Consider the following 14,973-nt stretch of genomic DNA (forward strand, 5'->3'; position numbering starts at 1 on the left):
CCCTATATGGAAGATATCAATACTAAATATAATAAATATATAATAAAAATTAAATATAGTCAAATTTGGATGCATATGTAAAGGAAATTCTCAGAGAACAAGTAACTTCCGCTGGATAATTTCTCACATCTACATTTATACACAGTGAAATTTTTTACATAAATGAATGGTTTTATACAACATGAAAGTCAATAAGCTGGGTATTGTTTCTCCCCTAAGTCAAACAACCTGAATGCTGGAGTTAGTTTTGGTAATGAGTTGATTGGATTTTTACAACTGTGTCAACACAATCACTGGCTCCTATGATTTGCATGCTTATGTGTGTGTTAAAAAATGAAGGCTATGCCTTCTCAGCTGCATTATATTCACATAGTTTAAGAGGAATTTCACCCATGTTGCTATAATACACCTCACTTATTTCTGCTATATAATGATCCCAGTTTCCAGATTTATACAATTGGAATAATAATGTCAATATGGAACAAAAAATTATTATTATAAAAAGTCCCTCACATTTATAATGGGGTTTTGAAATACGTTTTAAAATGGCAAGTCAAACCATCCCTCCAATATAAAGCCAGGACTTCCCTCTTTAAAAATTCTTAAAAGTAAAGTTTACCCTCACCTATGCCTGTCTCATGAATATCTTTTTATTTATAAATCGTTATTTATTTTTTATCTTATGTTACTTTTCCATAGAAAACTAGAGAATATATTTAAAATAAATTAGCATAAACTCAGTTCATCTTCCTCACTTCAAGCCAATAAAAAAAATTGCATTAATGACTAGGTTGAAAATAATAGGGCAAAAGTCAAAACTATGAGAAACATATCGAACTAAAAAGAGACCACTACCTGTCAATATATTTGTTTTATAAGCAAAGACATCAAAATTTATACCTTCAACCTCTCTGAGAAGCTTTATATTTAGATACTCCCATGCCTTCTGGATATTTTCATGGAGATATTCTACAAAGAAGTCAAATATAACAAATTTCAAATTGAGCTCTTCTCTGCAAAACCACTTCTTCTCTTCTTTGATCTTAATTGATTACATCATACCATAGTCCTCATTACCCCAAGTAAGAAAACTCAGAATCATTAATTTACTCAAAATTGCCATGAGCTGTTGGACATCAGTTTTGAGTAAGGCTGATTAGTTCTCTCATTTTTAGATGTTGCATGTGTATGTGCCAAGTCACTTCAGCCGTGTCTGACTCTTTGCAGCTTTATGGACTGTAGCCCTCTAGGCTCCTCTGTCCATGAGATTCTCTAGGCAAGAATGCTAGAGTGGGTTGCCATTCCCTTCTCCAGGGGATCTTCCCAATCCAGAGGTGGAACCTGAGCCTCTCACGTCTCCTGCATTGGCAGACGAGTTCTTTATCACTAGGGCCACAATAGGAAGCCCTTTTAGATGTTATTTCTATATAAATAAGTTACAAATTTGTTACTTTCAGATTTCAACAAATATGATGAAGGAAGTCGAGCAGAGGTTTTCAAAGTGTAGGCCCCTTACAGACAGCATCAGCACAATCTGGGAACTGGAAAGAATGCAGATTCTTAGGCCCTGTCTCAGACTTACTGTCTCAGAAGCACTGAAGATGGGGCCCGGCAGTCTGGGGTTTAACACGCCCTCCAGGTGACAGTGATTCTCACTAAAGTCTGAGGCCCCCACCTGTGCGACTGGTAAGGCGCTATATTAGAAACAGTGGTCAGAGAAGTTCTCTAAGGAAATGACAGGTGAGTTGAGTACAAAATAAGAAGGAGCAAATTAGGGGAAAGACATTACAGACAGAAGGAAGAGGTTGGTCATATTCTGCGAGGAGAAAGAAGGGTAGTGTGGAGAGAGATGAGTAAAGAGGAGAGCAAGGTAAGGTGAAGTCATTAAGGTAGACAGAGGCCTGATCAGTTCAGCCACAGTGAAGGGTTCCTATGTTATTTTAAATAAAATAGGAAGCCATGGCAGGACTCAAACAGTAGAATGGCTCGATTTTATTAAGGTATGCTGAATAAATTGTGGGAAAGCAAGAGCAAGTCTTTCCCAGTAATGAGACCATTGCAAGATACAGGTAAGCAGTTAACAGTACTGGCAATGAAAATGAAAAGAAATAGATGGATTTACTGTATATAAGATATCCTGGAATTGGAAGTAAAAGGACTTGTTGATAGATTGGTGTGCATATAAGGAGGAGAAAGAAGTCAGTGATGAGCCTTGCTTTTGGTGAATGGTGGTACCATTCACTGAGATGGTGGAGACTGGGGAGAAACAGTGCATTGAAGGGTGACCAAGAGGTCTGATTTGACATATTAAGTTTTGATATGCCTTTCAGACATCCAAATGGAGATGCAAAATTTAAACCAGTGGAACTGGATGAAGTCATCTAGGGAGATCGTTATTTTTCCTAAAATCAAACACTCTTTCTGAATAAGAGAATAGGACTTAGGACCAATGCTGGAGACATTCCAAAATTTAGATTTTTAATGGAGGAGTCCCCAGCAAAGGGGAATAAGAAAGAACTTTCAGAGAGATATGGCATCACGATAGTCTGGTGCAATGAAATTCAAGAAAGGGAGTTTTTCAAGGAGAAAGGAGTAGTAACTAACATCTTCTGAGCAAAGTTAAGTAAGATGCAAAGTGGCCATTGGATTTCACAGGATGGAAGCCATCGGTGGCTTTGAGAAGAGCAATAGATGTGGAGCCAGGCCGGCGATGGTTGAATAATGAATATGATTGAGTAGAGAGAGAAAATTTAAGCCAAACCAAAACAACCCAAACCAGACCAAAACCAAACGAAATCAAACAAATGTTCCTTTTAGGTTTAATTGAACAGGAATAGAGGAAGGGAATAGAGTCTAGACTCCTCTTTTTCTTTTCCTAATTTTGCTTCCTAAATGGAACTCAGTGTTCCAGGTAACAAGTTCTGCCTGCCTTCTATAATTCCAGCCCTGGGGGTTGGTGCTTCTGGAACACTGACAAATAAGACAATCACTGTTTTCAGTAAATGTGTACCTATTAGGGCAAGTAGGTAATACTGATTTCCACAAGAAAACTAAGTTGTTTTACACTAATGCACAAGAAAAAGAAAAAAAAAAAACAACCAAAAACGTATCCAGCAACACTAATCTTAGTTCAGCATTCATGGAAGACTTTTTGGTGGAGAAGGAAATGGCAATCCACTCCAGTATTCTTGCCTGGAGAATCCCATGGATGGAGGAGCCTGGTAGGCTACAGTCCATGGGATCGCAAAGAGTCGGACACGACTGAGCAACTTCCCTTTCCCTTTTGGAGAAGCAATTAAAAGAAAGGGGGGACATATGTAGACCTATGGTTAATTCATGTTGATGCATGACAAAATTCAAACCACTATTGTGAAGCAATCATCAATCAATTAAAAATAACTAAATTGGTGGCTCAATTTAGTTGCCTGCAATGCAGGAGACCTGAGTTCAATCCCTGGGTGAGGAAGATCCCCTGGAGAGGGAAATGGCGACCCACTCCAGTACTCTTGCCTGGAAAATTCCATAGGCGGAGGAGCCTGGTGGGCTACAGTCCATGGGGTCACAAAGAGTAGGACACGACTGAGCGACTTCACTTTCACTTTCTCTCTAATATAAAAAGCAATTAAGAGTAATAATACAGCTAGCATTTTTAATACTTATTTTGCATTAAGCTCTGTGCTAATTTTTATACATTATAACAAATCTATGAAGTAAGTAGCATTAGCTCCATTTTTACATATGATAAAAATGATATTTGCCAAGCTAAACTTAAAGGAAAGATGGGAGTTAAATACAGTGAAGAAAAGTAATTCTAGAAAAGACAAGAAACAGAACAGTGTTTCTTATAGGAAGGAGGTAGGCATCAATGACTGTTGTGTGTTCATGAAATGTGGTCTTGTACCGAGAGCATTAACATCATTTGGAACTTGGAGATGTAAATTCTTAGGCCTTACTCTACACTTCCAGAGTCAGAATTTGTAGAGAGAGAGCCCAGCAATCTGTGGCTTAACCAGTCTTCCAGGTGATTCTGGTGCCCTGAAATTTGAGACTGTTCTCAAGTTAAGTGCCAGGTAGGAAGTGAAGAAAAATGAAACTGGAGTGATAGACTAGCTATTCTTGCCCTATTCAGAAGATTGAGCTTTTTCTTTATGTAATGGCAGTCCCTGAAAGATGTTATGCAGAGAAGTCAGATTTAAGTAGGTCTATACAAAGGATAGATTTTGAGGTAGTAGAGCTGAACAGGGAGACAAAGAAGGGGCACAAGAAGGAATTCTTGTAAGCCACGTGTCTAGAATTGATGCTTCATGTCAAAAACTAAAGATGTTTCAGTTGCTATCCTTCGCTTCCTCTTTACATGGGCTTAAAAAGTATGCGGTGGTTTCCTTACAAGACTCAGAGATTTCCCAAACTCAGTTGTATAATAAAGCAATGGGAACAAAACTGACTGGTGTTTAGATCAGAGAGATAGCATGAAGCAGATTTGCTTTAGAGTTATATTATTTTATAGAATAAATTGATAGTGATTTTCCGATTTTTTTTAAATTCAAATGAAAATACTCTAAGCTCATCATTCAGAAACTTTTAAATATAGTTTACATATATGTGTAACTTACAAGATCATCATTTAGGCATGATAACAATGCAGTGCTTAGTCACTTAGTCATGTCTGACTCTTTTCAACCCCATGGACCACCAGGCTCCTCTGTCCATGGGGATTCACCAGGTGAGAATGCTGGAGTGGGTTGCCACGCTCTCCTCCAGGGAATCTTCCCAACCCAGGGATCAAACCCAGGTCTCCTGCATTGCAGGCAGATTCTTACCATCTGAGCCACCAGAGAAGCCCAAGAATACTGGAGTGGGTAGCCTATCCTTTCTCCAGGGGATCTTCCCAACCCAGGAATCAAACCGGGGTCTCCTGCATTGCAGGCGGATTCTTTACCAACTGAGCTACCTTTGCGACCCAGTGGACTGTAGCCCACCAGGCTCCTCTGTTCCATGGGATTCTCCAGCCAAGAATACTGGAGTGGGTTGCCATTTCCTTCTCCAGGGGATCTTCCCAACCCAGGGACTGAACCCAGGTGTCCTGCATTGCGGGCAGATGCTTTAACCTCTGAGCCACCAGGGAAGCCCATAACAATGCAAGGGGAAGTTAACTGTACCCTGCAGACACGACTGAGCAACTTCACTTCATGACTATAATATTATTTTGTCTTCTTCCTATTATTTTGAAATGTTTTATCATTTATTTGAAAATCAGGAAGTTCTACTGGACCTAATGTGCATTTGAATTATATCATAAAATTTAACATATGAATACTGTATTTTCCATGAGGCAAAATAATTGAAATATACACAGTGTGAATATAACTATTTTATGAAATGCTACACTTTCATTATTATTACATGTAATATATTGAAGAAATTTATTGATGAAAATGAAAAGTGCTTTAGCATCTTTATTTTGGAATTTTCTGTAATTTCCCTCAGTTCTAAGACATCCCTTTAATACATTCCATGCTGTATACTTTTTTCCTTTTTTCATAAAATTCTCTTCCTTTTTTCGTAAAATGTAAGCATCTTACATTTTACAGCATTTTACAGTTGAGGAAATGTGGTACTTGAAAATGAGAACGTAGCCAACTCTTGCCCTTCACCCTAAATCCAACCTACAAGGTTTTCTAGGGGAAAGTGGTTTCTCCACCCTTAATACTCTTGACTCTAAAGTCTATTTATAAAACGAATGTCAAATTTATTTCAAAAACTCTCCTGAAGAACGAAAGTGACCTTTTTCTCCTGACTTGGAGGAAACTTTATGGCATACAGAAGTTACCCTTTGATTCTTTTTTGCCTGATTAAAAATTCGCCAAGTTCTATGGCTCCAAAGAGCCCTACCTGTAATAAACAGCTTTCGCCTTGGAAACCACAAAACAGGTCTGAATTGCTGGAGCATTAGAGCTAATTGCCTGCCTACTTCAAAGGGAGAACCAGAAAAGGGGGAGGGGGGCCCGAAGTCACAGAAGCCGAGGGAGTGCGGGCAAATCCACCCTGGAGGTTATGAGCTGTGGCTTGGAGGAGCCGGGCAAAGTTATGGCCTCAGAACTGCTGTTTGCGATTAAGTTGATGGGGAGCGTCTATCCCACAATCTCTCCCCGCTGCTGACACAGAGTCTTTGTTCACATTCAGATTTCTCAAACTGTTGCCAGGGTCAGGCTGGGGTCAGACACCACCGTGATGTATAGAAGAACTTGTCTGGGAATTTCTCTCACACTTAAGACACATACCAGAGGATCCTGCAGAAACCGTCTGATGAGACGCAGACCGTACTGGAGTTTCTCTTTTCGTACCTTCATAATTTTCGTTTTCTTCTTCTGACGCGCAATGTTTTATGAACAGGAGTGGCGCTAGCCCTTACCATTTTATGTCCCCTCAAGATAAGAACGCTCAGTAGCACTCTGATGCTTCGTTTTCCAGCCTGGGGGGAAAGGTCTAGTAAATCTGCGCCCAGCAGTCTCACACCCCTTCCCTAGGATGAGTTTGAGAAGGAGTTGCCACGGGCTGTCGCGTAGGTCGCAGGCCGGACACCGGATGGTTGAGTCACGTGTGTGGACTTGGGAGGGGAGAGGGGGGACACCACCTAATCCAGTGATGATTTCAGACTCCCAAACGGAGCCAGGCCACGGTCCCCACCCAGCCTGGCCCCTTGCTGGAAGGAGGAGGCCTGGATTTGATCACCTCTTACCACCGGAGGGTGAAAGCAGGGTAGGGCCAGGAGAAGGGTTGATTCATCTTCAAGTATAATTTTCACGTCTATTTGCCTGAAAGGGAAGTTTTCCCCGAACGCTCCAATGACTGACCTCTCCCTGAAGACCTCCCCTGAATTTTGGTGCAACATCAAAATGTATCTATGGAGTCAGTAGATTTGCATGGTGCCTTTGAGGACTTCCAGTTGAAACAAACTCTGATTTCACATGTTTTAAACATCCTTGTTTTCAAACTTGGAGTCTTTCTTTGGAGTTTCTGCCATTGAGTTTCTGCCCAGAACCAACCTTCCTCTTGTTGTTTTCTGATCTCATAGTGGTAGAGCATGGCTGGCAAGTGAAACACTAAATAGCAATTTTTTTTTTTTTCTTTTTGGTGCTCAGCTGCTACATATGACAGTGGATATTTCATTCTGCTGTCAGAACATTATTAAAAAAACATGGGGTGTGGAGAGGGCCACGATTTCCCCTTTCAATCACTATAGCATTTGCAATGAAAATTTTATGCAGTGTGTAATTTTCAGTTAATGCTTGACACTTAAAATGTCCAGAGTCGCATTTTGTACGGTTCTTGAAGGGTTAATTGTATCATGTTCTCTGCATAAAAGCTCTGCTTATCAAAAGCAAATAGAAGAGTGTATGCAAATGGGTGTCAATGACCTTTTGCCTTTCCAGGGTTAATTTATATGGTCATTAAAGATTTTATGAAATTGAGGAGCCTGGTGCTTCAAATCCCATTTTACCTTCTTCTCCTAATTTATGTAATTCCTACCTGAACAAGGGAATAGGATTTTTATTTTTTGTGCCGCAATGAAAACAGCATGCCATGCTGTGGGGAGTTGCAAGTCTGGTTATCTGGCATTACTCAGATTGCTAAAAATTCATTAAAATGTGACATCAGCACAGTGAGAGACAAATGATCGCAGGATGAAAGAGAACAGTGGGCCTTTCACGGATTAGTGCTACACCGACCCAGCATAGAGGCTAACTGCATAAACAGATTAATCCACCAGCAGCGGCGTAGCTAAGATTTACAGAATAATTAAATAGGGTTGAGTTACTATGAGGATTTCCATGTAATCTAGCTGGTGTGAAACCCGTGAATGAGGTGTGGGGTGATGTGGTTGTCATAGAAGAAGTATACCTTCTTCTGTCCTACGCTCTGTAGAGCTCCCCCTATAGAAAAAAAAAAAAAAAATCCCAGGATAACCGAAGTTTTGTGATCTAACTCTGACAAATTCTAAAGGATTTCTCTGGGGTCTAAGGACTGAAAGTTGAGAGAAACACCTGTCTTTTATATTTAACCCATCATTATCACATTATATTATGAAGACAATTTTCTGAGAATTTGCTTCATTCTGCCGTTTATCCAAGTCCATGGAGAAGTGGGTTCATGTAGTTTTGAAGGCTCTACTATTGAAATTACAAAATCGCCTTGCATTCATTTTTAAATCTTTTCTAGCTCAAACCGCATTTCTTTGAAAAGACTTCTTTTAATTTAGTACAGGCACATTTTCTCAGTGGAAATAAAAGAAGTGGCTTGAGATAAAAAACAAACCCTGTATTGGTAGAGCCAGCAGGTTCTAATAGTGACTTTTGAATAAATTCATGTTCTTTTTTGAGAAGGAATGTCTGCAAATGATTCCTAAGTAACAAAGTTTCTAAATGGTCACGTCGTTTATTTTCGGGTGTGTGTTTCTGGGGTTTTCCATCCTACTGACTGGTGTGTGTTTCCTAGCAGAAGAACAGAGTGAGGAGGCAGAAGGAGCCATTAAACCTATAGCCGGGGCTGACGAGGAAGAGAAAGACACAAGCGAGAGAGACAATAGTGAAGGCAAAAACTCTAATAAAGACTCTGGTAAGATGCTAGAATCTTTCACCTTTCCCTCCCCCACCCCATCCCAGCGATCAACCCTTCCTTTGCTGACCCACCCCCAGCTTATTAAAAGCTTTTATTCATTTTAAACTGTCTGAACATTCCCACTACTATTCACTGCATGTGCATTTTGCATGTGATTTCTATCAGTAGCCTCCCATTGACCTATTTTTAATCATAACCATCTGACAGAATAGATGTGGATAAGTTGAAGAATATTGCAGGACGACCAGTGAGATTATTTTTTAATCAAATCAGTTTGTGTGCTTGTAATTTTTTAAGCGCCTTTCATTAATCTTAGCTATACTTATGATTCCTCTGATGGCATATTAATTTTTCATAAGCATGGGATTAGATATCACTTGAATTTTTTCATTCAGTCATATGCACCCCCCTCCCTCCCTAAACCACGTAACCCTAAAAATAAATGTTATTTTTCCTTGCTTTCTTTCTTTTTTTTTTTACAACTTACACTCAGGAATTTGCCCTTTTTAAGGGCATCTATTTGAGGCATTTCAAACAAAATCCAGTGAAAAAGTTTACAGATGATTCAGCCTAAGAAGAGGAAATATCATTGAGAAGGGATTAGGTGCTGGGTAATTTTGATCTTCTAGAATAGACAAATCCCAGTAATGAAAGCTACTGTCTTTGAAAACAAACCTTCGTGTCATGACATTTACTTGTGCACAAACAAACCCTAGGCCAGCATCTGGTGTGGATACCTAAGGCTTTTTCTGTGTTTGATTTGGCAAATATATGACTTCATCCATGCTTTGTATGTATGAGATGGAAATCTATGGTCGCAATGAATATTACATTGGCTACTTTTGCTGCACGCTATACCTATTTTTATTATGTTGGACTCATTGAAGCAGAAGAAGTGCTGAAACGGGTTCAAGCCTATTAGTTTCAGGTAGTCATCTATCTTTTCCTGGAATTCCAGTGACAGCCGCATCTAAAGAAGCTTGTTTTCACTATGAAGACATTGAGTTGTGCAAAAAATATCATTTTCACGTGCAATTTTATTTAAATCTGAATTATCCTGCATTTGTAATTCAGTCTTTGTAGATCTAAATTTTCCATTTCCTTTGCAAATTATTTGAAGAGCCTCCGTGCTACCCACCCCACACCCTTCCATGCTGAATTTTTCTCCAGAGTCCAGTGAAAAAAGTGCCATTTAAATTTGCATCCAGCATATCGTGGCTAGCATATGATTCTAATTTGATTTTAACAAAGAGGATCTAAGGTTAGTTTTGAGCCTAAAGAATGTACCAAAAAAAAAAAAAAAAAAAAAGATCCCCTAGCTGTATAATAATACAGCTCCTGGGGATACTGACAAGGTATTTGAAATACCTTGTGATCAGTTAAGGTCAAGGGCAGTGCCATCTAAACTTCATTTGAAAAGAATTGGAAATAGCAAGGGAGTCAGCTTAAGTCTAGGAGGATCTCATGAAAGCTAGCTGCTTGACTACTTCAGGAAGGCCATGACTCTCCCTGCCTTCAGTAGTGATTTTCTCACAGTTACACCAAAAGAGACTTCAGGGTATGTTCCACCCACAACCCAACACATTCAGAAGAATGTGTCAAACACAGCCCATTGGTGTTTGTTGAGTATTCACGCAATCCTTAGGAATGTGACACTGTGCTTGGCTTTCAGTAACTAATACCTTGTAAAGGATGAGTTGTGAGAATCCCTTGAAAATGGCTCCAATCTCATCAATGAGTAAGGAGTCTTGCTTGGAACATACCACAGATACAAGGGCTCTGTCTCCATCAGCTTGGTTTACTGGTCTACATAAATAATGGGCTCAGTCACTCCCTAATGGCCTGATGAGTTATTATGCTTTCTTGGGCATCTCATTGTATGTACCATCTCATCAGTACTCAGGCATGTGAGAGGATACAGACCATTGGATAATGATAGTTTTCTAAGACACATTTTAAGCCCTATAGGAATGCCTCTCTAACTACATCTATAGAGATAAAAATGTACTTTACCCAACTCAAAGGAATTACTGAGATGCAGATGTTTAGCTTTCAAACATCCCAGACATTGACAGTTCTTGCTATTGACAACTCACATGAACATTTTTAACCCCCTTGGTACATTTTTATTTATTTATTATTTTTAATTGGAGGATAACTGTTTTACAATGTTGTGTTGGTTTCTGCTATAGATCAACATGAATCAGCCATAGGCATACACATATGAGAAACCCACAACAAACATTATTCTCAATGGTGAAAAACAGAAAGCATTTCCTCTAAGATCAGGAACAAGACAGGGGTGCCCACTCTCAACGTGAACCTTTAACAAAGTTTTCTGCTTTCTACATTGAATCTCATTAGGTGAAAAAATTATTACATGGATTTTTTTTTCTTATAAGTATTTCTAATGATTAAATATCCACTTATGTGTATATTGGTTTTCTTCCTGATGTCAATTATAAATGTCAAAAATCCTGGCAAATTTATATGTTAATCACTATCTGAATGTGCTAGATGGGAAAACAGTGTGACCTCACTTTAACACAGAATTTTTTAGACAGGAAGGAATTAACACATGTTAGGAAGAAGGTGTTTGTATAAGCTGTTGTACTCTGTTGCTGACATTAATCTCTAGGACGGGAGCTTTCAAAATGAGACTTGGCAATATGCAAGTTATATTTGTTGAATATTCATTCATAATAGAAAAGCCTCCTAATGCCTCATTTATATTGTCATTTAAATCTAGTGCCACTTTAGATTAATTATAATCCAAATTATAGCTCTGTGCACTACAAGAATTAATATAGAGTTTATCCAGATTAATACATTTGCATTGAAAATGTAATATGTCTCTGCCATGGCTAAGGGGACCGCTTTTTAATAAGGGAGTAAACATGAGGAAAGATGGAAATTAACCTTCATTACTGCAATTAAAATTATCCTTTCATTCTAGTCTCATTAGAAAGAATACTGTACCAGTAATTATAATTTAGGCTTATTTGGAGTTGAATAACATCTTGTGTTATATCCAAGTTTTACAGTATTCAAACTTTATCAAATACATTGATTCATAAGTAATAACCCAGCATTTTGTTGTATTTTTTTTCAAGATTTGCTTTGAATACATATATGTTATTGGATTTTCCTCAGTTGTTATGAACATAAACCATTTTACAACCTTCTGTATTTTAGGGATTGAAAATTTATTAAGTAGGCGGCATCTGAATTGAAGTGAATTATGTCATTTTTATATTAGCAATCTCATGCAAGTTAAATAATCCCATAACTGACAGATAATCATTGACTCATCTATTTGGCAGTGTTTATTTGCAATTAGACTTCATTTTTTTAGTTAAAAGTACATTAAAATGACATTTTCTTTGAAGATATTGTGATGGCCTTAATAACACAAAATGAATTATGATCTCATTTCAAAATTTTGGTAACAAAACAATGTTCATTTCAAGTAAAGTTGTAGACATAAACTATGAGTAGTCAGAAAACTTAAAACCTTCCTAAAAGTAATTAGCCTTTATTTAATATATTTCTAGAATAGAACAATTCAGAAAAAGACCCCAGATTTGATTTCCTATAATTCACCAGGGAGGCAGTAATACCTGAGGTGGTACCCCTTTGGGTAGAAAAGGCATACATGCATAAAATATAAGGTCCCTCATTTTTGCAGATAATCATGATGTCCTGTTTTAGCTTCAAGAGTCTGTTTTTGTCATATGCTGTTGCATCTTAACATTCTCTGCTGCTGCTTCTTATCAGTAGCATGTATTTTGGAGGTGCCTAGCTAGAGTTTGGGGGCCTAGATTTTATAACTTCTTCTCAATTTAAAATAAAATGGTCTTTAGGGAGCCCCTAGCTTACATTAAGATCATGGTTTAATTAACTTAATTAGCCAAAAAATATTGAAGCTGACACATATATAGGGTAGAATACTATATCCAGCAGTTACCATAATGGCTATGAAATAGTGACCCTAAAACTTAACTCTTTTCTTGCGGCAGCATAAATGTCCCTAAATTCAAAAGCAATTATATTCTTGATAATGTGAATATACATTAAAAATAATATGAATTAATTATATCAAATACTTACACCAATGTACAGTCTTGGTAAAATGTTTCAAGCCTTGAAATCAGTTTTTCTGATCCTTTACAGTACTAACATTAGAAGATATATGCTTATAAAAATAAGGCCATAGCTAACATTTAATAGATTTAGAAGTTTCCGGAAGTTTATTCTTTCTGATATTCCTAAAACCTGTAAGCAACAAGAATTATGGAAATTCTCTTTTACCTTCTGTGTGACAGTCTTTGATAGCATATGGAATTGGACCAACCTATTATTTGGTCATGTCAGATTCTACCATGTACACAAAAGAATTGATAAGGGCCTATGACATAGTATTATTCTCTTAAGAAAGCATATTCTTCCTCATTATTAGGGAACTTTAAAAGAAAAAATTTCCAGTCTCACAGGAAAAAAGCAACTGATAGACACTCGCTGATTTAAATGACAATCATTTTTATACAACTTGATCTGACACCTTAAGCAGTCAGTTTTATTTGCCAACCTTATATATCACATTGTTTTCTTGTATTTGTTTTTAACACTTTTAAAATGATAGCACAAAATATATTATGCTTTGAGAATTTTCCTTTTAGAAGAAAAAAAATTTTTGATACCAGCATTAATTATAACGTTCTTGGTTTTGAGATATCTTTGGAGATGAAATACTTGGATATTGTTTAATCAGTATGATAAAATTCTTTAGTTTATCTCGGATTTAAATCATTCAAATATAATTACAGTAAATTATATTTTCAAATATCTAGAAAGAATCTAAGTTTCTCTAATATATCTGTATATATAAGACAAATGTACCAATTCAAATAAAATCTAGTGTTTGTAAATCTATCAATAGAAATAAGTCTCAGTGCAATTTGTTTGAAAATGTAGCACTAATTCTATACCTTTCACAGACCTCAATGGAATAACATTATTGTCATTATGTCATTTAAGTTCTATTTTAATTTCGGTCTCCTTAGAGTCAGACTTACTTTCAAATTTCTTTCAGAATTCAAAAATTCCTAAAATTATTTATATGGTATAAAACATGCATCTCCATCCAGGAGAGAAAAATAATCTATTTTGGGCTTCATTTTTACGTTGTTTTCATAACATCCTTGACCTTATTTTTAAATTAAAACTGGGTTATTTTGCAATAAAGTGTAATTTGTTCATTTATATGAACCGTATGTGGATTGGAAAAAAAAATCAAGATAAATCTTCATGCACAGCATACAATCAGATTACGCCTAGACTCTATATTTACGCGGGGTCTGATAGCAATCAATGGTTTAGCTTCATTGCATTTCAAGATGTATTTGCACCCAGTTGTCCAGTGATAGTGTCCTCACCCTGGAAATAATTTAGTTGCAAATTGACTGGAAGATGGTGAAAATTGAAAGTTAAAATTAGAAATACTCATAATAAACAGCAGAAAAAAGGTCAGATGATGCCGTGCTATGATGAGATTGGAATGGCTGGTAAATGAGGTTTTGTGTTTGTCGTGAGATGTATGTGACATGCCTACCCAATGTCGCTGTAATATCCAGCCTCACAGAGGAGATTATCGGGAAAATTGATGCTGGAAAGAATTTTCTGTTAGATTGGGAAATTAGAATCACACTCTATCCTTTGATGTGTGTGAGCCTTCTATACATTACATTGCTCATCTAGGCAAAATTTTAAACCGTCTTTAACACGGGATATTCAGATTAACCTCATAAAACAATTGTCTTCTTGATTTGGACTACAATGTCATATGCACAGCCAACTGCTGAAACATCTAAAGCCAAGGATAAATCACAAAAAAGCAGCGGTGTATACATAGTGTATAATTTTAAAATCCTATATTCACCACATAAAAGCATTGGTTTCATTTGTGAATTATAACTTGTCAGCCCTTCTCAGAATTTTGAAGTGTTTTTAGTGTCCCAGAATTTTAGAAAAAAAAGATAGGTAATGAAACAGTTCCAAAAATAATTATTTTCTAAGTTAGCATTTGTGAATGGGAATAGATTTGCTTTAATGTGATAAAGGTATATTGAGACAGCAGAGGGCATGTGTCATTGATGAATCTTTCATGGTCACTGAGGGTTATCTAAACAGGAGACAGAAGTACATTTTAAAACACATTTATAAAGTCCACTTGGTCAGTGGACAAAAAGAAGTGTGTTTTTGCCTTTTGAGATTAGCATCATTTACAAGTGCTTGTCCCTCCTTTTGGTGATTCAATGGACTTAAAGCTATGCAAAAGACATCCTTTTTCTGAGT

The 14,973-nt window shown here is 37.2% G+C and overlaps 1 protein-coding gene across 1 annotated transcript in view; it reads left to right on the forward strand.

Annotated features, from left to right (window-relative positions):
• Positions 1-14,973, forward strand: part of ZFHX4 (zinc finger homeobox 4) — a 201,243-nt gene that overhangs the window by 165,776 nt on the left and 20,494 nt on the right. Inside the window, 1 exon segment of the mRNA XM_043879158.1 lies at positions 8,500-8,616. Coding sequence (XP_043735093.1) covers positions 8,500-8,616 — 117 coding nt within the window.

Source organism: Cervus elaphus, chromosome 21 (assembly GCF_910594005.1).
Source record: "Cervus elaphus chromosome 21, mCerEla1.1, whole genome shotgun sequence".
Taxonomy (NCBI): Eukaryota; Metazoa; Chordata; class Mammalia; order Artiodactyla; family Cervidae; genus Cervus; species Cervus elaphus.